Source organism: Macaca nemestrina, chromosome 12, assembly GCF_043159975.1.
Source record: "Macaca nemestrina isolate mMacNem1 chromosome 12, mMacNem.hap1, whole genome shotgun sequence".
NCBI lineage: Eukaryota > Metazoa > Chordata > Mammalia > Primates > Cercopithecidae > Macaca > Macaca nemestrina.
The window spans coordinates 1,448,757-1,474,724 of record NC_092136.1 but is presented as its reverse complement, the minus strand read 5'-3'; the positions used below and the strand labels follow the sequence as shown (position 1 = coordinate 1,474,724).

At 56.6% G+C, this 25,968-nt stretch overlaps 1 protein-coding gene across 1 annotated transcript in view; it reads left to right on the top strand.

Annotated features, from left to right (window-relative positions):
* Positions 1 to 21,148: 21,148 nt before the first annotated feature.
* LOC105469804 (MOB kinase activator 2) overlaps positions 21,149 to 25,968 on the top strand; it is a 70,504-nt gene continuing 65,684 nt past the window's right edge. Inside the window, exon 1 of the mRNA XM_011721346.3 lies at positions 21,149 to 21,268. Within this exon, the coding sequence (XP_011719648.1) occupies positions 21,252 to 21,268 (17 nt within the window). The 5' untranslated portion in view covers positions 21,149 to 21,251. The remainder of the gene's footprint in view (positions 21,269 to 25,968) is intronic.

Here is a 25,968-nt window from a genome sequence, read left to right as displayed (position 1 = left end):
CTTCTCGCCCCCCACCCCTGTGCTGTCCAGGAGGCAGTGGTCTGGGGCCACTGGTTGGGCCCCCCTCCTCCCCTCCCCCCCTCCCCTTGTCCCTTCTCCAGGCTGTGTGGGGGGGGTGGTCCTGTCTGTCTCAGTCTGTCTCTGCTCCCACTCTTGAGGCACTGGTCACCCCAAAGTGAGCTGCCAGGGTGGGGAAGAAGGTCCTGTGTTGGCCACTGCCTCCTCCAGTGCTGCGGGAGGCGGGCTGGGGCCCCACCTGATGGCTTTCTCCCCACTGGGCCCTGAGTCCTCTCCAAGCCTCTCTCCCACCCCTCTCACCCGGCCACTGCCTGGCATTGGGATCGCCCCACAATGGACCCGGCCCCTCCTGTTATTTGCTGGGAAGTCCAGCGGAGGAGAGGGTGCAGGTCCCCCGCCGAGCCTCCAGTCTCTGTGGACTGGGCTGCCGGCCCTTCCGCACCCCCTTAGAGCCCCTCCCGCCGCGGCTGCACCTTCCGCTCCGGGCCCCTCCCTTTGTATTTGGAGACAATGTGTTGTAATAAAGCTTAAAGTGGATGTTTTCCCCACGACTCCCTGCCTCTTTCTTCAGACTGGCGGTGGGCAGGGTGGGGGCAGAGGCTGCTGGGAGGCAGGCCTGAGGCCAGGAGCCCGTGTGTTGGGCCTGGAAACTTGCCCCAGGTTCACACCGTGGGTGGGCTCAGAATAGTCCCTGAGGGCCAGGCATGGGCACAGGTCCTCAGCTGCACCCTTAGGGTGTAAAACACACTTTTTTGGTGGTTACATGCTAGTAAAAGCTTAAATAACTTGAAACGATATAAAATCTCAGTGTTACCCACAACTCCCCTCACTCCCACAGTCCCAGCGTGAACAGCTAGAGGCTTCCCTCCCGGCCCCTCCATGTGTGCTGTGTGCATGTGTGTGGGTGCACGTACGTACCAGCAGAAATAGGGGTCTAGTTACCTTTAGTGTCTCCAACCAGCGTTTTTTTTGTTTTGTTTTGTTTTGTTTTTAGATGGAGTCTCGTTCTGTGGTCCAGGCTGGAGTGCAATGGCGCGATCTCCATCTCCCGGGTTCAAGCAATTCTCATGCCTCAGAGTCCCAAGTAGCTGGGATTACAGGCATGTGCCACTACACCTGGCTAATTTTTGTATTTTACTTTAGTAGAGACAGGGTTGCACCATGTTGGCCAGGCTGGTCTCAATCTCCTGACCTCAAGTGATCTGCTTGCTTTGACCTCCCAAAGTGCTGGGATTACAGGCGGGAGCCACTGTGCCTGGCCTCCAGCTAGCTTTTCAAATCTTAAGTAATGTGCACACCATACAAGGATCAAAAGTACACCAGGGTATGTGGTAGAAAGTACTGGTTTGTCTCCCCCAGGCTTGTCCCCAGCCTCCAGGGTCCTCTCCCTGGAGGCAGCCCCAGCCAGACCTGCAGAGCCCCCCACCCCGAGGGCAGACCTGGCTGCTGCAGGTGCCACAGGCTGCAAAGATTCACAGTGTGCATGCAGCCCAGAGTGAGGCTTGTCTACACTGCAGTGGAGGATACCAGATATGTCCTCACCACACAGACCTCTGGTTCATGCAGCTTCTTCCAGGTTTAGTATACCTATCCCAGGGACCCCTCCCAACCAGTGACGCTGTCCAGACCATGTGTGTGTGAGCGCTCATGAGATGGGAAGAAGAGGAAGCAAGACAAGGGAAGAGGAGGGGACCAGCCCCTCCTTGGGGGCTGCAGGAGGAGGTAGGGTCCTTGAATCCTGCATCTTTAAGAGTCCTCAAAAAGGAGGAAAGCTAGAAACATAGTCTGATGCTCCCACAAGGCTATTTTTGGCTCAAGAACATCTATTTATAACTCTGGCAGCCCCTAGCAGTCAATAAAACCGAGGCCTGGAAAGAGCTGATGGCTGACTCAAGCGGCACCGAGGTGCTCCCCTACCCCTTGTGCACAGGAGCACCTGCAGCTCCAGGAGGTGGGTGACAGGGCCTCTCCTAGGATGCCCATCTGGGGGCACATAGGTCTCAGGACCCTGGGGGCAGTGTAAGACTCCAGATGGAAGGAGGGATCTCATTTACCAACTCAATCAGGCTCCTAGAGGTCCAAGAGCTGCCCAAAGTAGGTGGTGAAGCAAGAGTGAACACTGGTGAACGGCCTCCAACTGCTACACAGAGTCCCCTAAAGGCTTGATGCCCTGTCTGCACTTGTGTCTCCCCCCAGGACAAGGGCTTTAGTTGCTGGATAGGTCTTGGATGGGTAGGTAGATGGGTGGATGAGGGAGGGAGACATGGATGGATGGATAGGTGAATTTATGGATGGGCAGATGGATGAATGGTGGATGAATGGATGGATGGGTGGATGGATGGGTGGGTAGATGGGCAGATGGATGAATGGGTAGAGGGATGAGTGGGGTGGGTGGGTGGGTAGACGGATGGATGGATCTATGAATGGGTGGATGGGTGGGCAGATGGATGAATGGGTAGATGGATGAGTGGGGTGGGTGGATGAATGGATCAATAGGTGGGGGGATAAGTGGGATGGATGGATGGATGGATGGGCAGATGGATGAATGGGTGGAGGGATGAGTGGGGTGGCTGGGTGAGTGGATGGATGGATGGATGGATGGATGGATGGATGGATGGATGGATGGATGGATGGATTATGGATGGATGGCAAATGGATGAATGGGTAAAGGGATGAGTGGGGTAGGTGGGTGGATGGATGAATGGGTGGAGGAATGAGTATGATGGATGGATGGATGGATGGATGAATACATAAATGGGTATTTATAAATAGACAAGTGGATGGGTGGCTAGTGAGCAGAAGGACAGGAAGGTGGACAGATGGATGGATGGGTGGATAAGTGGGTGGATAGGAGGTGGATGGATGGGTAAATGAGAGGGAGGGAGGGAGCAAAGATGGGTGGGTGATAATATTATATTGCATTAGTTGCACTTCTGTTAGTCTTATATTAAAGCTGTGTGCTTACCTCCATTCTCCATTGGACTGCAGATGGGCACCTGGTCTTTGCATACAGAAGGCAGTGAATGTCCAATGAATAAGCCACATACTAACTGTCTTGGAGCGGGACATCAAAGGAGAGACTCTCTCCAAGGCCCAGGGAGAGGAACAGGTTTGGTCAATGTCCCTTAGAGGGTCACGGGCCACGTTGGGGCTGGGCTTGGTTCCTGGTCTCTCAGGCACCATTCCTCTGCCTGCCGAGCAGTCCCTGGAAGTGAGCTGGAGGCCGGTCTCAGTGGCACCCCTGCCAGCTGCCACTGTACTCCTGTGGATGGACTTATCAAGGCCCTTCCGGGGCTCAGAACTGAAGAGACTCTGAGCAGGAGAAAGGGCTGAGGGCCAGTTCTCAGGAAGACTTCCAGGAGGAGAGTTTTGGGCTCTGAAGGCCAGGTTGTGTTTGGAGGGGCAGGTGGGGCAGGAGGACGTTGCAAAGGTCCACAGCGTGGGAGAAAGGGCAGAGGTAGGAGCGCCCTGCGGGGAGCCAGGCAGAAGCTGAAGGCCTCTGGCCAAGGCAAGGCCTGATGAGAAGAGGGTGCAGCTCGATGGGGCTCTGAATGGCAGGTGGTCTGGGGGAGTGTCTGAGAAGAGTGGTTCTTTGGGGGCAAGATGGAGGGAGGACTTGCTATTAAGGGGAAGCCATGGAGTCTTTGAGGGGCCTATACAATGGACACCAGCAGAGGGTGCCCCTACCTCCCTGGAAGGGCACAGGGCACGGGGCAGGACCTGGACAGAGGGTGGGAGAGGAGGGACTGATTAGGAGCCTCTCAGCAGAGCTTCACAACAAATGCCTCGTATGGGTGGTGGGAGCACATGGGGAAACTCAATTATCCCTGCAGGCAGCTGGGGCTCGGGGGCGCAGTCCCTCCAGATAAAGCACAGCCTTCTGGTCCGGGGTGAGGGCCAGAATAAACCACATACTAACTGTCTTGGAGTGGGACGTCACAGGAGAGACCCTCTCCAAGGCCCAGGGAGAGGAACAGGCTTGGTCAATGTCCCTTAGAGGGTCAGGGGCCAAGCTGGGACTGGGCTTGGTTCCTGGTCTCTCAGGCACCATTCCCCTAGACCTCTAAGGCAGCCCACAGTCCCAGGCCCCACTCCTGTCCCTGAGAATAGGGCTCCTGGCTTAGGAGCCTCTATGGAAGACACTAGGCCCTGAAGGTGTGATGATGGCTTGTTTGTGAAATGAGCGGCCCCTGACTGTGAGGACCAGAGCTTAGAGGGGATCCTGGTGGGATGAGGGGAACATGCGTGTGCCTCCCACCCCCAAGCAGGGTGATGCCAGGGCAGGACTTCGCCAAACACTAGGCAGGTGCATGGATGGACGCCCTTGGGTCCTTCCAAACTGAGCAGGGAGACTTTTCTTGCTTCAGAACCTTTCAATGTTCCCCTCCAGAGGGGCTGAGATGGGGGTGGCCTCAGGGAGGGAAGGGGTATGGGAGCTGAACTGGAGTTGAGTGAGAAGGCTGGGGAGACAGAGGTCTCAGTAGGGGGTTGAGAGGAGAGGAACTCAGTGAAGGACCTTCATTCTGGAAGGTGGGGGACAGGGAGCAGGTGCTAGGCCCAGGGGCATCTCTCCCAGTCTTTGCAGACACCACCGTGAAACCAAGGAACAGTGGCCTGTCCCCAGGGAGCTCCCAAGAGGAAGCTCTGGGAAGGAAAGGGGAAGACGCACTTACTCCTTCCCCGCCAGGAATTCTGCTTCCCCGACCAAGTCCAGCGCCCTCCCACTTTGCCTCAGCACCTGCACCCTCAAGGCTGAGCGCACCTGCAGAACGCACTCCGGCCCCCCACACACCTGGGGCCTCCGACCAGGACCTCGCAGGTCAGGTGACTGCCCGGGAAGGGTAGGGGAATGTGGGGGGACTGGTGGCACCAATGGCATCGCCGGCCGAAGCCTGCCCCTGACTGACGCAATTGCCGGCCGTCGCAGCTATAAATAGCCAAGGAGAGCTGGAAATAGAAGCCAGGGAAGGGCCAGAGGCGGGTGGAGGGAGGAGCTTGGACTTGAGCACCTGATGCCAGAGGAAGAAAACAAAACTCCATTCTAGGGCTCCCCTCCCCCATCCCGCCCCAGCCTAGAGGGGCGTTTGCACCCGGAAACGTTTGGGGAAGCAGGGTGAAGTCAAGAACCTGCCCGACAGTGGGCGGGGCCTCCCTGCCGCGAGGGTCGGGGCGGGTGGAGCCCGCCCTGGCCACAACCCCCAGTCTTCTGCTCTGGGTCATCTGCAGGGCAGTGGCCCCTCCTGATGTCCGCCCGCCCCCTCCCCCAAGCAGAAAGAGATTCCGGTGCCTCTCCAACCTCCCCACCCCACTCCCTCCGTCAAGCTCCTGGCCCAGGAGGCCCCCGACAGCCCTGGAGCACAGGCCCGATTGGCGACATCAGTGGACACTAGGCCTGCCCAGCGCCTGGCCTGTGGGGGCGGCGTCCTGGGGCAGGAGGGGGGCTTGTGGGGCAGTTTTTGTATCTTTCTCGCCCAACCCGACCCTCCGGCCAGCAGCGGGAATGGGGCTCAGTGACTTTGCCGCCCTGGGACAGGGCGCACTGCAGCCAGTGTGGAAGCCAGACCCGGCCCCGGTGCCTGGTTCTGCTGGTCACCTCTTGCCCACCTACCCAGCGGGTGCTCACAGGCTGGGGGTCCAAAAGAGGAACAGAAAACCACAGGACTGGGGGCGCTTTGAGGCTGAAGGGCGCAGGCCCTTCGCGGACACCCCTGAGCCCTCCACCCTGAGCCCCCAGCCGCGCCAGGGAGTGACTTCAGTCCGGATTCCCACTGTGGGGCCTCCCCCTCTGACAGCGCATTAGGGCTGGCAAGGCGCGGCCGATAGGGCCCTTCGCCTGTGTGGACCCTAACAGGAAACTCGAGGAGGGGCAGGATTGAGGGCAGTAGGAAGGGGTTGGAGTGGGCGAAGGGAGGTTTGGGTCCCCCCACCTCTCTGTGCAACTGGTAGCGCCCCGCCCTCCCTGAGGACAAGGACCCCGCAGCCGCGAGGACGGCGGCTGCCGGCCAGTGTGGGGTGGGCGCGGTCCCATTAGCGCGCGCGGGGTCCGCCAGGTTGGGCGGTGAGGTCAGCCCCGACGTAGGGGGCCCAGAGCATCGCTGGGTGGCGCGGGTGGCGCTGGCATCTGGGCCGCCAACCCCGCAGGAAGCGCCCAGTCACAATCCCTCCCCAGGGCTCCCCCCCGCCCCGCCACCCGGAGCCCAGAACCTGCCCAACCTGCGGGCGCAGCCGGGGGCTCCGAGGACCGAGAGGCAGGCGCGGTGGGTGCGCCCGCTGCTCGCGATGACCTCACGCCCGGCGGGGCCGCGCCCACTCCCAGACCGCCCTCCGCGGCGCGCTCCATCCTCAAAGCGCCGCTGCTCCTCGGCTCCCGAGTCCTGCGCGCCCCTCGCGGGTCCGGGTCCCCAGGCACTGCTGGCGTGGAGGGCGGGCGCGGGAAGCACCTGCTCGGCTCCAAGCATTTGGGCAGCGCGGCTCCGGGTCCGGGGCCCGGGTGGGCAAATACCTGTCCCGCAGGGGCTGGGCGAGGGCCCCTCCGGAGCCTGCCTGCCCCGCCCGGGGGCCGTAGTGTGCGCTCTTCTCCCGCCTCGGGCTCCGACCTGGGCTCGCCGGCCACCCCCACCCGACGCTCCCCGAACCCGAGGCGGAGCGCAGCCCGGCAGCGCCATCTGCTGCCCGCGCCCGCCGAGGCTGGGGCCGGTTCTCTGGCTTGGGGCCCTGCACGCACGCCCACCCGTCGGGGACCCACCTGCTGGGAGGAAGGCACAGCCCTGTCTCCAGCCTGCGGCCCCCGCCCATCCTACTTCTAAGGCCCTCCCCTGGGTCCGTCGGCTGCTTCAGCTGTATCCACAACCTGCACCTGCTCTGGGCCTGCCGGTCCCGCAGGAAGGTCGCCCACACCGCGGCCCCAGGGACGCACGCAGTCGGTGACCAGACGTGTCTCCAGCCAGGTGTCCTCCCTGTCCTCCAGACCGGGCAATGCCAAGCTGCAGCGGCCACCTGCATCTGGCTGGGCCCCCATCCCAACGCCTCCAACCCCCTTCGCGGCCACCCCTCCTTCTCAGGTAAGCAGTACACCTAGCTGCTGTTCTTGGCTCTCCCGCCGCCGCGCCCTCGCCTGGATGGTTCCGCCAGACCCCGCAGGCCCCTTAGTCCGCCCCAGCCCTACCCAGCTGTCTACAAAGAGCATTCCTGGAAGGGCCCCTCCCTGGTCTGCGGATGTGCTCTGCGCTTCTTCACCAGCCCAGGTGCAGGGCGGGACTCTGAATCTCCTACCGTGCAGAGGGCATGTTCACCTCGACCCTTGACTTCCCAGCAGAGCCTGGCATTGAGGGTGCCGCCCTGGGATATTGTGTGTGGCCTGAGGCTGCTGGAGCCAAGCACCGCAAACCAGGCGGCTTCAACAGAAACGTCTCTCCAGCCCAGCGCAGTGGCTCACGCCTAGAATCGCAGCACTTTGGGAGGCTGAGGCAGGCGGATCACCTGAGGTGACCAGTAAGACATCAGCCTGGTCAACATGGTGAAACCCGGTCTCTACTAAAACTACAAAAATAAGCTGGGTGTGGTGGCAGGCGCCTGTAATCCCAGCTACTCAGGAGGCTAAGGCAGGAGAATCCCTTGAACTCCGGAGGTGGAGGTTGCGGTGAGCTGAGATCACACCACTGCACTCCAGCCTTTGTGACAGAGCAAAACTCTGTCTCAAAACAAAACAGAAAAAGGAAGAGAGAAAGAGAAAGAAAGAAAGAAAGAAAGAAAGAAAGAAAGAAAGAAAGAAAGAAAGAAAGAAAGGAAGGAAGGAAGGAAGGAAGGAAGGAAGGAAGGAAGGAAGGAAGGAAGGAAGGAAGGAAGGAAGGAAGGGAGGAAAAAGAAAAGAAAAGAAGGGAAAGGAAAGGAAAGGAAAGGAAAAGAAAAGAAAAGAAAAGAAAAGAAAAGAAAAGAAAAGAAAAGAAAAGAAAAGTCTCTCCAAGGTCTCCAGGCCACAAGTCCAAGATCCAGGTGTAGGCAGGTGGGCTCTGTGGAGGGCCAGGAGGGAGCATCTGCCTCAGCCCCTCCCTGTGGCCTCTTACAAGGCCATCCACCCACCCTACTCCAGTGTGGCCTCATCTTAACTAGGTTCATCTGCAGTGACCCTAGTTCCAAATAATGAGGTTACATTCTGAGGTACTGGCGGTCAGGACATTGACATACGAATGTGTGAGGCTCAACCCCACCCATAACAGGTATCGGTGGGAGAAGGAGGTGTGCACACTCTGTGGCCACCACCAGGAGCCCTTCAGACTGCCCTCACCACACTGCAGGCAACCAGTCCTGGAAACGGGCCCCGTGGCGGTAAGCCTGCAGAGCCAGCATCCCAGGAGGAGGGGACCCGCATGGGTTTGATGAGCAAAAGCTGTCAGGCTGTCAGGGTTTATCTGGTCCGGGGATTCCCACCCTCCTGCCCTTCAGCATTGCCTGGGGGGGATCTTTAAATGCAGGTCCCTGGGCCCTGCCCAGACCTACACAGCCAGCCTCTGTGGGAGCAGGTCTCAGGGATCTGTATTTCCAAAGTTTCCCTAGGGAGTCTGCTGCACCTGTTGATGAGACATGTACATTTGGGGACCTGTAATCTAGGGGTCCCTACCCAGTGGATGGAGGGGACAATAATGAACCCCAGCTGGCTGGAGACAGAGCCAGGAGGAAGGCTGAGCCTCCTGGCCTCCATCTGTAGTTCCTGTGTGGGTGCATCCTCAAGAGGCCGAGGCCTTGCTCCTTCACTGCTCCCTGACCCTCCACGCCTCCAGGCCACACTTTGGCCATGTGCACCGCCCACCCTACCTCCCAGAGCATGGGCTCCCACAGGGACAACTTCTCCCACACCCCAATCTAGCTCCAGGCTCTGCATGGCTTGTGGGGGCAGCCACAGCTCCCACTGTGCCCTGGAGGGCAGAGCTGTCCTGCCAGTACCACGCCTGTGTCATGGGCCTCAGTGTCTCCATCCAGGAGAGGGAGCTGGAGCAGTCCTGGTGCCTCCTCCTTCCCACAGGGAGACAGGGAGCCTGTGCACAGGCTGGCTCTGCGGGGGCCAGTTCCACACTGTGCCGCACCCACTGGGCCCTCTGGGGCCTCCGGGTCTTGTCTGCAAAATGGGAATTGGGGAGGGGTGGAATGTCAGTAACTTACTTTCCTGTTCCTGCTTTTTGTGGATTTTTTTCCATTAACATGTATGGAAGCCTTCTGTCTGGTGCTGGGGATGGCCCCAGGAGCCCCAGCACATGGGAAACAAGCCTTTGTCGTCACTCTGAGATCAGCGGTTTATGTGACAGGTGTGTACAAGAGGTGGTCACCACTCAGGAAGAGGGTGGCAGGAAGGCTGCCTGGAGGAAGCGGCATGTGAGAAAGGCCCTGAGTGACAAGCAGTTCTTGCAGAGGAGCTCCTCCTTCCCAACAACAGCAGCACGTTCGAAGCCCCCACAGTGCAGGACAGCCCACGACTGCAGCCACGGGAGCCCCTGACGGACCACACACCCACCCTGGGCCGGGCGCTCTGCCGAGTGCATGGGATGGAGACGGACCACGCACCCAGCCTGGTCCCGGCGCTCTGCCAAGTGCACAGGATGAAGTAGTTCCTAGAGGTGGGGAGGGGGCAGGGAACAGTCAGCTCCCAAGGATCTCAGACTCTGTCCCCAGGCTGAGGGGAGCAAACCTGCAGGTCCTGCCTGAAAGGGTGGTTTGTTAGGGGCTGGCACCACTGGCCAGTAAGGGTGGTTGGAAGGATCCCGGTTGGGTGGGGGTGGCAGGAAGGGTGGTCATTGTGGACAAAAAGGGCAAGTTCCCAACTCCCCAGGTCAGTCACCTCTTTGCTTCAAGGAATGGCCTGCAGGTGACCCTGGGCATCAGGGCCTCAAGGAGCAACCCACGGTAGCCTGGACCCTGTCTGCCCTGAGCGCTCTCTACCCAGGTCTGGACGAGAACTCTGCCCACCCTGCACTCACCGGCTGGCAGGTGGCCTGCGTCCCAGCCTCAGGCCTCATCTGCATTTGCAGATCACTGGCACCTCTCAAGAATGATTCCCATGGAAGATGAGGGTGAAGAGCGATGGGGGTTGGGACCTCGAGTCCTGGTTTTGCCTGGGGAACTCTCCCTCTCTTGCCACCACCCTCCCGAGTTGCAGGATCCAGGTTGTCCCCTGGGGTCCCCTATCCCTCCCCAAGCCTGCTACCTCTGGCCACTGTGCCAGGCAGCAACTACTGGAAGGGTTCTGCTGGAATGGGCACCTCCTTCCCCAGGTCACCCCTACCCCCTCCTGGGAATGGAAAACCGGAGCCCCTTCCCGTCACTCTCCTGCCCCTTCCTCTTCTCTGCAATGGGTGGGGCCCCAGGAGAGGGGGGCAGGAAGGCCCCTTGGGGACTTGGGCTATAAGAAAGTGCCCTCCGCAGGCCTGTCAGGCCCCACGCCCCTTCCAGCTCAGCTGGGAGTTCCAGCGCGGCTCCCCCTGTCTGAGCTCTGGTCTGGAATGGGGGTCCCAAGACCAGGGCAGATGCTTGTGAGGGAGAGGAGCTTTGGGCATCACCGTGGCTCTGAAGTGGGCGTCTCTGTGAATTTTGCATCCTCCTTGAGACTCATTAACAGCTCCATTCGAAATCCAGCTTCACCCAAGTGCCAGCCTGTGCCGGGCCCAAGAAGCTGTCCTGTATACCGGAGCACAAGGCCTTGAGCCTGCTCCCTCCAGTCCATGCTGGGGACATGCAGGCAGCCAGAAGCTGGAGCACGCTGGCAATGCTGCACAAATGGCTGTGTATTCACCTTCTTCTGAGGAACAAGCAGATCTGGGGACGCTGAACCTGGGCCCTGGGCAGGGACAGCCAGCAGGAGACCATCCTGCCCTGGGTTGCCTTCTGATGACGGGACACACAGGCCCCACTCTCGATGTTCATCCACTCACCTCCTGTCCTCCAGCACCCTACAGACATCTGTGTGTGAAGGCCTAGAGCAGGAGGAACTTAGCTTCCTACCGTGCCAGGCTCGAGAGCTGACGGCCAGCAGAGCCGACCATGCAGCAGAAAATGTCCCCCTTCTGTGCTCGAGAAAACCCACCCATGACCTTTGAGGCCCATCCCAGTAGGTGAAGGCATAAAGCCAAGGAAGGAGCAGTGAAGCCCAAATGAGGGCTGAGGTTAGCAAAACTTTTGAAAATGGCCTCTGAAGATTCACATGGGTGGAGTCCACCCAGCTGGAGACGGGTGAGATACAGGAAGCTCTGCCTTAGGAGTTACCTCCTCCTGAAAGAGGCCTGAGCTACCATTTGGGAAGCCAGGGTTTAGTTAACACTGAGTCATGGTGAGCCCAACAACTCAGGGAGGAGCGATAGCTGAAACTCGGGATTCAGGGAGCCCTGTCTCAGCCTCAGGGAAAGCACACCCCTAGGTGCTTTGAATCATGTGGCCGGTAAATGCACCTGTTACAAGTTGAATTGTGTGCCCCAAAAAGATATACTCAGAAATGGGGTGCAGTGGCTCATGCCCGTAATCCCAGGGCTTTGAGAGGCCAACACAGGAGGATCATTTGTGCGCCCAGGAGGTTGAGGCTGCAGTGAGCTGCGATGGTGCCGTTGCACTCCAGCCTGGGCAGCAGAGCCACACCCTGTCTCAAAGATATATATATAAAATATATATAAAGTATACATAATATATAATATATAACATATAATATATAACATATAATGTATAATATATAATATATAACGTACTATATATTATATATAAAATATATAATATGTAACATAATATATCATATATTATATATAAATATATATTATATACATAATATATATTATATAATATATATATTTATATATAAAATATATATACACTGACATACACACACGTGTGTACAAAATAATAAACATATATATATATACACATATATATGTATATATATACACACATATATATAGTTTGGAGACAAAGTCTTGCTCTGTCACCCAGGCTAGAGTGCAGTGACACTATCATGGCTCACTGCAACCTCTGCCTCCCAAATTCAAGCGATTCTCCTGCCTCAGCCTCGTGAGTAGCTGAGACTGCAGGCATGCGTCACTACATCTGGCTAATTTTTTTATTTTTAGTAGAGACAGAGTTTCACCATGTTGGCCAGGCTGGTCTTGAACTCCAGACCTCAGGTGATCCACCCTCCTCAGCCTCCCAAAGTGCTGGGATTACAGGCCTGAGCCACTGCGCCCAGCCAGGACACGGCAGCTTTCTGTGAGCAGAGGCTCCAGCCCTCCCTCTGCTGGACCTCAGTGGATCCTGGCTGGCGGGAGCTTTGACGGGGGTTGTTGCAGCTGCCTGCAGGTCCTAGGGGAGGAAGTGGCCTGGAGGGTCCTGCGTGAGTGGGCAGGTGGCAGCCCTGGATGTGGGTAGCAGCACCCACCAGAGATGAGCAGGGGCACCCAGCCCGCCTCCCTGTGGTGCTGCCGTGGCCCGGTTACTTAGCCGCACCTAAAGATAGGAGGCAGAGGGCACCTTCTCAGAGAGCACTGGCAGCTGCTTTGGGTCACACACACAGAGCCCTTGGCTGCACTTGGCTCGTGGGAAGGTCCCAGCCATAATCCCAGGAGACACTGATTATCAGCCTCCCCATGCCCTGCCTGCATTCCGGTCACCCCAGGGGCACCAGGCCCCCACGGAGAGCTAAGCCAAACACAGGGGCTGTCCTGGCCTCTGGAGGGGAAGCGGAGACGACTGAAGCCTGAAGAACACTCCCCAGCCTGCTCCCAAGGGTGACCCACCTTGACTGTTTTCTCAAGACCCAGGGAGGAGCGTCCCTTTGGGAGGCAGGTCATGGTGGGAAAATGGCGGGCTTGAGAGCAGATGTTTCTGGAACCCCAGCTCCCCACCTGCTCGCTGAGTAACCTCGGAAAAGCCTCTGGCCCTCCAGGAGCCTCGGCCACCTTCCTGGATTGTCACTGCCTGGGGATTAAGTGAGGGAGCAGCAGCAGGACAGGGGGTACAGTGCGATCAGCAGGAGGGTGTCTGAGGCGTTTGTTGAAGGTTCAGAAGAGCTGGCGCCTTGGGATTGGGAGGCAGGGCCGGCTTCTGCGCCACCGTCCCCAAATCAGACTCTGTTCGGGTCTAGGAGGTAAAGGGAACGCTGAACCATGGGGGTGCTGGGGACGGAGGGGCTGCCCAGACAGGCGCTGGCATCTGTGGCTACCCTCCGCCTCACTGCGGACTGAACCAAGCACAAGAACCAGCTCATAGGTGAGAGAGAGCCATTGTCCTCCAGGCTCTGCAGTGTGGGAGGATGTGCGTGTCACGAGGCCCACCCCGTGCCAAGGCCTCTCAGCGGCACAGCCTGGGACAAAGAGGGGACGCTGAGCACCAGCTGCATCCCCTGCTGGCCCCGAAAGGCAATGAGTGGGCCCTAGAGAAGGCCAGACAGGGTCAGAGCAGAGTCCGTGAATGACGAATGACCCCGCAGGGCTCAGCCTGCGTCCTGGAGTCAGCGGTTGACTGGGGAATCAGCTCTTTCCCCGGAAACATGCCATGAGGTCATCCTTATCCTGGAAGCCTCGGCGTTCCACCCCACCGTGGAGGACAGCTGCCCGAGGATCTCCGCACAGGTCCTGTCTCCAGGGGATCCCCAGCCTAGATAGAAGCATGATTAGGAAAATCGGGCCCCTCTCTTCTCTAGCCAGGAACTCCCAGTGGGCACAGCAGCCCCCAGGGCCACTCTAGAGCCAGGCAGAAGGAAAGAGCCTGATTAGAAAGGGCAGGAGCTGTCACGAGGTGGCTTCAATCTGTAGAAATGAACTGTCTCTCAGTCCTGGAGGCCAGAAGTCTGACGTTGTCAGCATCACCAGGGCTGGTTTCTTCTGAGGGCTGTGAGGAAGGGTCTGCTCCAGGGGTCCCTCCTCGGTTTGTGTTGTAGATGACCTTCTCCTTCCTGTGTCTCTTCACACTGTCTTCTCTATGTAAGGCTGTGTCCAAACTCCCCGCTACCCGACCCTTTTATTTATTTATTTATTTATTTATTTATTTATTTATTTATTTATTTATTTTGAGATGGAGCGTCTCTCCATCTCCCAGGCTGGAGTGCAGTGGTGCGATCTTTGCTCACTACAACCTCTGCCTCTCGGGTTCAAGCAATTCTCCTGCCTAAGCCTCCCAAGTAGCTGGGATTACAGCCACCACTATGCCCAGCTAATTTTTGTGTTTTTAGTAGAGATGGGGTTTCACCATCTTGGCCAGGCTGGTCTCGAACTCCTGATCTCAGGTGATCCGCCTGCCTCTGCCTCCCGAAGTGCTGGGATTACAGGTGTGAGCCACCGTGTCTGGCTTAAATTCCTCCTTTTTATAAGGTCACCAGTCATATAGGATTGGAAGCCCCCTACTCCACCGGGACCTCATCTTAACAAACGACATCTGTGGGTCAGGCGCGGTGGCTCACGCCTGTAATCGAGACCAGCTTGGCCAATGTGGTGAAACACCGTCTTTACTAAAAACATAAAAATCAGCCAGGCGTGGTGGTGGACACCTGTAATCCCAGCTACTGGGGAGGCTGAGGCAGGAGAATCAACTGAACCTGGGAGGCAGAGGTTGCAGTGAGCCACCATTGCACTCTAGCCTGGGCAACAAGAGCAAAACTCCATCTCAAACAAACAACAACAAAAAAATGACATCTGCAGTGACTCTATTTCCAGATGAGGTCCCCTTCGGACCTTACTGGTACTGGGGGTTAGAACAGCCTCTTATCTTTCCAGGGGACACGTGTCAGCCCATGACACTGAGCGTGCCGTGACCCTGTCCCTCGCTCTCTTTACCCCAGGGTACTGGTCATTCTGGAATGTGCTGTCTGCTTTATTATTTTTTTCACGGACACGCTACAGCTCCTCAAGGGCAGGTTTTAGTCTGTTGCGTCTACTACTGTTCTCCAGGTGCCTTACAAGTGCCTTGTTCTTGTAGGTAGTTGGCACTCACTACTTATTTGTCAGATGAATGGGTGAGTGGAAGGAGGAGAGGTCTGAGTGGGAAACCCTACAGTTTACTTTCCTGCCAAAACCTTCAACCAAAAGCAAACCTTCAACTCCAGAGATACCCAGAAATGGGTGCCACCCTCCCAGACCCCAAAGTTGCAGAGAAGGGGCCCTCTAGGATGCCCGTCTCACTCCCACATCTTTTCTGTGCGGAAGGCAGAGGGTGTTGGTAATTGACAGTGGACTGAAAGACGTAATTATTCCAACTGCAGCTGTTCTTCCAGATGTGGTGTCCTTATTGGAGCCAATCAACAGTTATGATTCATCTATTGATCAGGCAGTCACACCCACCTCAATCCCAATAAACAGAGAACATCAGAAGCAGGGAGTCTTTATTTGGAGAGATTGGCAGTATACCTTCCCACTTAGGCCTCAGGGTCCTACAAACTCGAATTCCCTCTGCCACAATTTCATCCACATAGACCTTTTTTTTTTTTTTTTTTTTGAGACAGAGTTTCACTCTTGTCACCAGGCTGGAGTGCAATGGCGCCATCTCGGCTCACTGCAATCTCTGACTCCCGGGTTCAAGTGATTCTCCTGCCTCAGCCTCCGGAGTAGCTGGGATTACAGGTGCACACCACCATGCCCAGCTAAATTTTTTTGTATTTTTAGTAGAGATGGGGCTTCACCATGTTGCCCAGGCTGGTCTCCAACTCCTGACCTTAAGTGATCCACCCGCCTCAGCCTCCCAAAGTGCTGGGATCACAGGTGTGTGCAACCACACCCAGCCTAGTTTTTTTTTTTTTTTTTTGCATTTTTAGTAGAGATGGGGTTTTACCATGTTGGTCAGGCTGGTCTCAAACTCCTGACCTCGTGATCCACCCACCTCGGCCTCCCAAAGTGCTGGGATCACAGGTGTGAGCCACCACACCTGGCCTAGTCCACACAGATTTTGATTGTCTCTCAGGACATCATATCATATGAATGATGCCATGTTCACAGGCCCCAGAACCGAGGACCTGGATACTCTAGATGCTAAATAATACACGTGTGGCTGGGTACGGTGGCTCACGCCTGTAATCCCAGCACTTTGGGAGGCCGAGGTGGGTGGATCACGAGGTCAGGAGTTTGAGACCAGCCTGACCAACATGGTGAAACTCTGTCTCTACTAAAAATACAAAAATTTATTTTTGCATGGTGGCGCACGCCTGTAATCCCAGCTACTCGGGAGGCTGAAGCAGGAGAATCCCTCGAACCCAGGAGGCGGAGGCTGCAGTGAGCCGAGATTGCGCACTGCACTCCAGCCTGGGCGACAGAGCGAGACTCTGTCTCAAAAAAAAAAAAAAAAAAGAAAGAAAGAAAGAAAAAGAGAAAAAAATACATGTGCTTGCCAAGAGATATATCCCATGAACATTTAGGGGCTTGGCAACATTTTGGGTATCTGATGGTCTGAGAATATGAAAACCTTCTTTTCAAAGTAAAGGATGGGCTATTGCACCTCCAGCACCATGACACACTGACGGATGTGTCATTTAGACAATTGTCTTTTCCTTCAAGAAGCAGAAATTCGGGAGAATGATGATTTAATCCATATTTCTTTTCAAAAAACGTCAGCACCTTGGTAAGAAAATCAGGACTATCGTGGAGGGTTCTGAGTTTCACAGGAACTCAGGTTCCTTCTGCCTTTCTGCTCTGCCATCATCACTTCCTCATGCTCCAAGGTGGCTGCAAGAGCTCCAGCCATCATTTGTTTTTCTATTTTGGTCAGAAAGCAGGAGACTGGGCCAGGGTTGGGGTAGACAGGAAGGACAGAAAGGATTTCCTGGAAGCTAGGCAATAACTTCATTTTACATCTCGTTAGCCACCTTGCCTACCTAGGAAGCTGGGTAAAAGAGTTTTTCCTGTCGTCATATTGATCAGCATTTAATTAGAAAGTAACAAGAGGAGGAGGAAGAGGGGGAGAAGCAAAGAGAAGAAGAAGGAAATGGAAGTAGATGTGGGGCAACTAACCTACCCTCTCTGACTAGTGCTTACGGAATGTGCTGTTCTTAATTAATTAGCAAGAGACCCAAGAGTGCACAAAAGCTTTAAATGTGCCCCAGATTGAGAACAAGGTTTAGCTGGGGCTGCAGTACAAGCGGTTCTGTCCCTTTCCACCTTTTTTTTTTTTGAGACGGAGTCTTGCTCTGTCGCCCGGGCTGGAGTGCAGTGGCCGGATCTCAGCTCACTGCAAGCTCCGCCTCCCAGGTTCACGCCATTCTCCTGCCTCAGCCTCCCGTGTAGCTGGGACTACAGGTGCCCGCCACCTCGCCCGGCTAGTTTTTTTTTATTTTTTTATTTTTTAGTAGAGACGGCGTTTCACCGTGTTAGCCAGGATGGTCTCGATCTCCTGACCTCGTGATCCGCCCGTCTCGGCCTCCCAAAGCGCTGGGATTACAGGCTTGAGCCACCGCGCCCGGCCTTTTTGTTTTTTTTTTTAAGTGTCATTCTTGTTGCCCAGACTAGAGTGCAATGGCATGGTCTTGGCTCACTGCAACCTCAACCTCCCGGGTTCAAGCGATTCTCCTGCCTCAGCCTCCCAAGTAGCTGGGATTACAGGTGCCTGCCACCATGCCTGACTAATTTTTGTGTTTTTAGTAGAGACAGGGTTTTACTATGTTGGTCAGGCTGGTCACAAACTCCTGAGCTCAGGTAATCCGCCCACCTTGGCCTCCCAAAGTGCTGGGATTACAGTTGTGAGCCACCGCACCCAAGCCTTTTTCTTTTCTTTTTCTTTTTGAGATGGAGCCTCCCTCTGTCACCCAGGATGGAGTGCAGTGGTGTGATCTCAGCTCACTGCAGCCTCTGCCTCCTGGGTTCAAACGATTTTCCTGCATCAGCCTCCTGAATAGCTGGAATTACAGGCGCGCACCACCACGCCTGGCTAATTTTTGTATTTTTAGTAGAGACGGGGTTTCACCATGTTGGCCAGGCTGGTCATGAACTCCTGACCTCAAGGGATCCACCTACCTCGGCCTCCCAATGTGCTGGGATGACAGATGTGAGCCACCACGCCTGGCCACTTGTCACTTCTGATTCAACAGATCCAGTGGCGCCCCATGTGCTGCTGCGTGGAGATGGTGGCAAGCTCTACCAGGAGGATGAGCTAGGAGGGCCCCAGGGCTTTGGAGCAAAGCTCTATCCTCTTAAGAAATAAACATGGTTCTTAGAGATGCACGTTCCGGCTTGCCATTGGGCTCTAGATCAGACGATATGTAACACCATGGGATAGCACACAACATGTGATCTGGGCGGGACACATGAAAACATGCGTGGGGTGTGCTGGGCAGCACACCATCCTCAGGGGAGGAGGGGTGGGCTGAGGCAGGAGAGCTGCCTAAGCCAGGGGCCACGGACCCAGCATGCCCACCCACTCCCCCATGGCTCCTCACCTCTGCCTGCACCAGGGGCCTAATGACGGATTTCTTAGAACAAGTTTGCTAATATCATTCCCGTTCCACTAAAAAGGAAGCTGAGGCACAGGGACATTAAGCAACCTGTCCAAGTCAGGCAGGCTGTCACCAGGATTGCTGGCACTCAGTGGGGCTGGAAGGAATGTGGATGGAACCTGGGGAGGGGCTGCCAGAGGCACTCCCTAGGACAACCACGTTCAGGGGAGCCGTTACTGGAAGAGGTCAGCATCTAGGAGCAGGCAGGGCCACCAAGGGTTCCTCGTCATCAGAAATGACAGATTGGGTCACTCTGCAAGGTAGAGATGCAGCCAGCTGAGCAAGCGGTTCGTTGAAGTAAAGTGAGCGTGGAGCAGGGAGAAGGAAGTCATCAACCTCGGCCACACAAGTAAGGTAACCTGTCCTCTCTGACCAGTGCTTACAGAATGTGCTGTTCTTAACTAATTAGCAAGAGACCCAAGAGTCCACAAAAGCTTTAAATGTGCCCCAGATTGAGAACAAGGTTTAGCTGGGGCTGCAGTACAAGCAGTTCTGTTACTTGTCCCTTTTTTTTTTTTTGAGTCGGAGTCTGGCTCTTGTTGCCCAGGCTAGAGTGCAATGGCACGGTCTCCGCTCACTGCAACCTCTGACTCAACCTATGACTCAACAGTCAGACCTTGGTGGCATGTGTCTGTCTTTTCTTACTTCCTGAGATGCCGTGTGTGTTAAATGCATGTTCCTCCTCTTTGTCTTTCCTCACTACTTTATCTCTGGTGGTTTTTGCTGGTTAAGTCTGCAATGTTCACCCACGAGCTTTACAACCAGGAAAGCGACGCAGCAGGAGTGGACGCCTCCCAGACTCCTGGCCGTTGCTGATAAGCTGTGGGCTAGGCCCTGGACGGAGTGGGGGTTCACCTCTGCAAGGTTCGGCTGTACTATGAGGGCAGTAACGGGAGGTGTGGGCAGAACGGTGTTTGTACAAAGCAGGGAAATAGAGGGACTGTTGTGGGTCGTTTCGTTCTTCACCGTCTAAGCGTATTAACTTCCTGGAGAAAGTTAAGGAGGAGGCCGTGTCTGCCTTGCATTGGAGAAGCTGCCAGCGGCGGTGCAGACAGACTCCCTCAGTTTCCCTGTCAGCAGCACCTGCCCAACTTGGAACAGGAAGCAGCATGCACGGCCCATGCTAGCAGCAGCAGCAGCAGCGCTTGGCCGGCGGAGGCTGCATCTCCAGCACCAGCACTCAGGGATCCCGGACGCTGGCGCCCTGTGGTTGCAGCAGTGACGCCTTTACTGTCCCAGCTCTGTGCTCACACATCAGGCAGGAAGAGGCTCGGCTGTGACCAGCAGAAATTCCAGGGCGGGCCTGCATTTCGCGCATAACGAGAGCTCCGGAGAAGGCAGCCGGTGGCTGGTGCAGCTGTTTTTTGGAGTCATCTAAGTCCCAAGCTCTTCCTGTCTTCTCGGTCCTTGTTTTCTGGCAATGCCTCCCACCAAGGCAGTCCCATTACCTGGTTCCCGCCCTCCAGGCATCCTGCCCGTGCAGAAGCATCAGTCAAACCGCCTCCCTGCGGCGGCGGCGTCCTCTCATTCGGACGGGAAGCCTCCCTGGCCGACTTCTGTTCTGACTCCACTGACCATAACCAGTCACGCAGCCTCCTGCAGCAGTGGGTGTCTGGCATTGAAAGGTTTCACTTGCTGGCCTCAACTGTGGGGCGAAGCCGGAGAGAAGGGACTAAGAACGGAGGCCACTGTGACCGGAGGTGTTCCCCGATGCATGGTCTTAGAAGTTCTCGAGCTTTCTGGTCAATGCCGTGAGCTACCCAGGATCTGTTACGAATTCCTTTTCACCTTAAGCCTTTCTCTTGATGGCAACTGAGAGCCCTGCCTGATACCTAAGCATTCTCAAGCCTGAAGAGAGGCCAGGTGGCAGGAGGGGACCTGGGGAGAGCGGGGAGGGGGCGAGTCCCCGGCTCAAAACAGGGCGGCAGGCGGGGCTGACCCTGGAGGGGGCGAGGTCAGCTTTCCAGATGCAGTCACTTGTCTGACGAGCATGGTGGAGTGACACAGCCGCTGGGTTTCAGACAAGTGGCCCCATCAGGCCAGCCGACTTCACCCCCTCCGCGGTCAGCCCCGCCGGCCGCCCTGTATCCAGCCGGGGGAAGCAGTCCCTCTCCGCTCTCCCCCAAGTTCTGCGTTCCCCCTGTCCTGGTTCTGAGCTCCTCCGAGCATCTTCCCCGGGGGAGAATGGGGAATCCGGCCCTTTGACAGGCAGTCACTGAGTAACTGCTGTGGGCCGGGCCCGGGACAGAGTGGCCAGGAGGTCAGATGCCCAGGGGACATGGGGACACCCAGGGGCTCGAGGGGAGAGTCAGGGATGGGGGAGGGACAGCCAAGAGCGAGGTGACACACAGCCCACCGAGCGGGGACAGCGCAGGGAGCGAGGAGCCGGCCAAAGGAGGGAGAGGACAGCCGGAGGCGCAGGGGGACGGCCGGGGAGCAAGGGGCCAGCCAGGGTGCGAGGGACAGTCCTGCAGCAAGGGGAGCGCCAAAGGCGGGAGGTAACCGTCCAGGGCGTGGAGGACAGCGCGGAGAGAGCCCAAGGGGAGAGCACAGCCGGGGCGTGGGGAGACAGTCCAGGTGCGCGGGGACCGCCCATGGACCCAGGCACACACGCGGGGCAGGAAGCGCAGGGTGCGAGGCCGGGACTACGCATCCCAGCAGGCGGCGCGCGGGCGCGTCACTTCCGGCGGCGGCGGGCGGCGCGTGTGGGAGCGAGCGGGCGGGCGAGTGTTTACTTCCGGACGCCGGGGCTGAGGCCGATCGCGTCGGGCGGCGGGCGCGGCGGCCCCGCGCAGCCATGGACTGGCTCATGGGGTGAGTCTGCGGCCGGGCCGGGCTCGGGCGGGCGCCGGGCGGGGCGGCCGGGGCGCAGGTGGGTTGCGGGACTCGGTGCGGGCACCGCCGCTCAAGGGCATCGGGCCCGGGCGGAGCGGGCGGAGCGGACGCGCCTGTCCTGGGCGGGCCGGGCCGGGGCGGGCGTCTCGGGGACAGCCCGGTTCTGGTCCCGGCAGAGGCCTGGCCCGGCCGCCCCGCGCGCCCGGCTGTCGGTGGGCCGGGGCCTCGCAGGTTGGGCTGCCCGCTCCGCTCCTTGCGCGGGGCTCGCTTCTGGACCAAGTAACTTGAACACCGGTAGAGACAAGTTCCTTAGGAAAAAGGAAAAAGAAGTGAAAGACCCCCAGTTTCCTGAGGTCCCCGCGGGGCCGTGGCCGGGGAGGGGAGCAGGACTGGCTGTTGCGGGCTGCGGAGCCGCGGAGGGTCCCGGCGAGGCGCAGATGTTGCTGAGGTCCACGGGCGGCCGGGGCAGGAGGGTGGAGTAGGAAGGAAGCCGGAGAAACTGCTCGCTCCTAGCTGGGGAGCCGCAGCCGCCTTCCCCTCCCATCCGCTTCTGTGTTTAGCTTGCTGGAAACCGGAGGAGCGGTGCAGCAGCTAAAGCGTCGCCGCGTTGCCCGCAGCAGTTATTCTGGGTAAAGTGTTTTTTTTTTTTAAAAACTTTTTTGCTTTGTAAGGACAATAAGGACAGGCATTTTCACCCGATAGCGTGGTCCTTGCGCATCTCTGCCTGTCCCTGTAGCTTCCCCTCTGGTGCCTGCCCGGAGTCCGCGTCCTCGTTCCAGGGGCCTGGGGTGGGAGTGGGGAGCCGTTGCTCGTGGTTTTGGCCGGTGGAAGGGCTTGTGTAGACCCCGAAGTTCGGAAAGTGAGGTGAAAGGCTTGATGGGCGTTTCGCTTCAGTGTCCCTCAGGCCCTTGGGAGTCGAAGGGTGGCGTGGGGGCGCGGGGTCGGTGCGGGGTGTTGTCTGGATAACCAAGGAGAGGAATTAGAACCGTTCTTGGCATCTCATTGCGTGGACTCCAGTGACAGGGAGACCAGGGAAGACAAGCAGCATGGGATGAATCAAGAGACCGCAGAAGTGCCCGGTGCAGCGGGGATCAGCCTGGAGCCAGAGTGCTGGGGTCAGGGCAGCTGTGCTGGTGGCTCGGGGGACCAGCCATGGGGTGGGAGGGCTCATGGCTTTTTTTTTTTTTTTAAGGCAGAGTCTCACTCTGTCGCCCAGGCTGGAGTGCAGTGGCGCGATCTCCGCCTCCTGGGTTCCAGCAGTTCCCTGCCTCAGCCTCCCGAGTAGCTGGGTTACAGGCTCCCGCCACCATGCCTGCCTCATTTTTGTATTTTTAGTAGAGACGGGGTTTCACCATCTTGGCCATGTTGGTCTTGAACTCCTGACCTCGTGATCCGCCCGCCTCAGCCTCCCAAAGTGCTGGGATTACAGGTGTGAGCCACTGGGCCTCGCCGGCTCATGACTTCTTGAAGAGGCAGCACTGCTGTTCCAGCCCTGCTGCTTATTAGCTGTGTAAGTGGTCACTTCACCTCTTTCTTTAAATCACCTGCCTTTAAAAAATCACCGGTAAGGCGGACACCGTACGACTTGCAGTGCTTGGTTGTGGAGGGAGAGACCCAGGTAAAGGCTTAGCACAGCGCTTGGCATGTGGTAAATGTTGGCTACTGTTAGTGTGGAGAGGTGTTTCGTGCAAGGCCTCTGAAACCCACGGACACTGAGAATCGAGGCCACACAGCTGTGTGTGCTTGATTCCGAATCATAGGCGCTTGCTTCCTTTTTGCATTTACTGGGAGGGACTGCGTTGGAAGCACCCAGGCCTCCGAGTGGGGAGTAGACTCTTGAGCGGGCGAGTTGAACCTACAGGGATTCGTGTCAGCGGAACCAGCCCAGTCAGCCGGGTTCCCGAGGAGGCAGCTGACTGCGTTGTGTGAATGAGTGATTATTGCCTGTGTACATTCATAAGTAGCAGGTACTTTGTACCTGGAAGCTGACCAGCAGTCGGTCTTTTTAAACTCACTGAGGTCTTTGCTTTGTGGATTTTGCTGTCATCATTGTGAATATTCGGAAATTAACCACTACTAGGCTTTCAGGGGACTGATTCTTTTTTTTTTTTTGAGATGGAGGCTCACTCTGTCACCCAGGCCAGAGTGCAGTGGCACGTTCTCGGCTCACCACAACCTCCGCCTCCTGGGTTCAAGTGATTCTCCTGCCTCAGCCTCCCAAGTAGCTGGTATTACAGGCGTGCACCACCAGCCCAACTGATTTTTGTGTTTTTAGGAGAGACAGGGTTTCGCTGTGTTGGCCAGGCTGGTCTCAAACTCCTGACCTCAAGCGATCCACCTGCCCTGGCCTCTTAAAGTGTGGGGATTACAGGCATGAGCCACCACGCCCAGCCTGGGGGACAGATAGATTCTTGTGACCCTTGTTAAGACTTTGGTAACCAAGTAGTCCTCCAGGGAAGGACGGTGGTGCACTCATCTCATGGGCCCAGGCTGGGTCTGGGTGCCAGGGGAAGGCCGGCGAGGACCTTGGAGCTGCTGCCTTAGAGGGCCCTGGCCAGGGAAGGGGTGTCTGCTGCTGCCTGGCTGTAAAAGTGGGCAGTTCCAAGAGTGCAGTGAGATTTAAAAGTGGGATTAGGGTGGAGTGCAGTTATCTTTGCATACGTGGTTTTAAATCTGTTGGACGTTGTGAATCATGAATTCTTTAACAATTCCTTAAATACGTGCTGCCTTTTTTTTTTTTTTTTTTTTTTTTTTTTTTTCCTGAGACGGACTCTCGCTTGGCTCCCCAGGCTGGAGTGCAGTGGCACAATCTCGGCTGGCTCACTGCAACCACCGTTTCCTGAGTTCAAGCGATGCTCCCGTCTCAGTCTCCCGAGTTGCTAGGATTACAGGCACCTGCCACCACGCCCGGCTAATTTTTTTGTATTTTAGCAGAGATGGGGTTTCACCACGTTGGCCAGGCTGGTCTTGAACTCCTGACCTCAGGTGATCCGCCTGCCTTGGCCTCCCAAAGTGCTAGGACGGGCGTGAGCCACCGCGCCTGGCTGTGCTTCCTGTTTTAGGTGGTACAGTTTAGTGGTCAAGTACTGCTTTTCTTCCAGAGCCTGTTTTTAAGCTGGTATCTAAGGATGCAGAGCAGAGAGGGCCCAGGGGCTACCCCTGTCTCTCTGCTCATTTCACGTGTTTATTGAGCATCTACTATAAAAATAAATTGTAAAAGCTGAAGAGTGAGCGAGCTGCAGAGACCCACAGGTCTCTCATTCGCTCGCTGAATCGGGCTCTCCCACTGGAGAGGGCTCAGCAGTGAGCGAAGGAGCTTGCTTCTGTCTGAGCAGCTTTTGTGTGGTCATTGCCAGGGCTTTCGTTGGCCATTAATCCTTCAACTAGGTGTCAGTCTGGGATTAGGGAAATGTGTTATTTTTGACTATTTCTTGATATTTATTTATTTATTTATTTTTTTTGAGACGGAGTCTCGCTCTGTCACCCAGGCTGGAGTGCAGTGGCGCGATCTCAGCTCACTGCAAGCTCCGCCTCCCGGGTTCCCGCCATTCTCCTGCCTCAGCCTCCCGAATAGCTGGGACTACAGGCGCCCGCCACCTCGCCCGGCTAGCTTTTTGTATTTTTTTAGTAGAGACGGTGTTTCAACATGTTAGCCAGGATGGTCTCGATCTCCTGACCTCGTGATCCGCCCGTCTCGGCCTCCCAAAGTGCTGGGATTACAGGCTTGAGCCACCGCGCCCAGCCTGATACTTATTTTTAATTAATTCAAAGCATTCATTGTCAGTCAAGTAGTTAGTTTGGAATACAGGTCTCTAATGTCTTAAAAGTTTTTTTTTTAAAGAAAGGATTTATTTGAATTAGTTCATCTCAGATGACAGTGTGGACTCGACGGTAGCAGCAAACAGTGCCTTTGCCTGCTGCGTTCTCTTCTGATCATCGTTAGAACCGGAAGAGTGTTCTGTAGATGTGCAAGTGAAAAGCCATGTCTTCCTTGTCGCTGGGAGAAGAGCTAAGAGCCTGGCCCGCTGAGCATTCTCGCAGCCTTATCATCAGTGCTCCTGAGGTGGGGGGGCCTGCAGGGAAACCTGCTCGGGAAACCGGAACAGCCCAACACGTCAGGACTGGTGGTGATGAGCGTGGCTGGGGCTTTTCTGGAGGTTTGCAGGCATGGCTCTCCACCATCTGTTTCTCGTAGGTTTCCTTTGCTTGGCATTGCTTTGAGTTTGCTGGTGAAGTAGCTGTAAAGGTAAACTTTTTTTCGTCTCTCTTTCTTCCTTTTATGAAGAGTAATTCGTAACTTGAAAAAAGTTTCCACTTTTTGTAGACAAGCTCTGTTCCATTCTGGGCAGCCAGTGACAGGACGTCATCCCTCGCCGCTGAGTTGTAGGCAGGTGGAGAGGAGAAGCTTGAGCTGCGGTGGTTTCCGTGGAGGCTAGGGGAGGAACTCTACCACACAGTGTTTGGAGTGTAGGAGAAACTTTTGTCTTGTCTTTAACTGACAACAGGCATTTGTGAAAAGGTGTGTGCGCAGTCAGTGTTACCCAACAGAACGCACAGCCCAGGAGCAGCTGTGCATCCGGGAATACACGAGAGGAAGCACACTTCCTCCCCTCCCGACTGATGGGAACGTAACTGCCTTCCCGCGGGCCCTGCACAGGGCCCGGTGTGGTGGAGTCTGC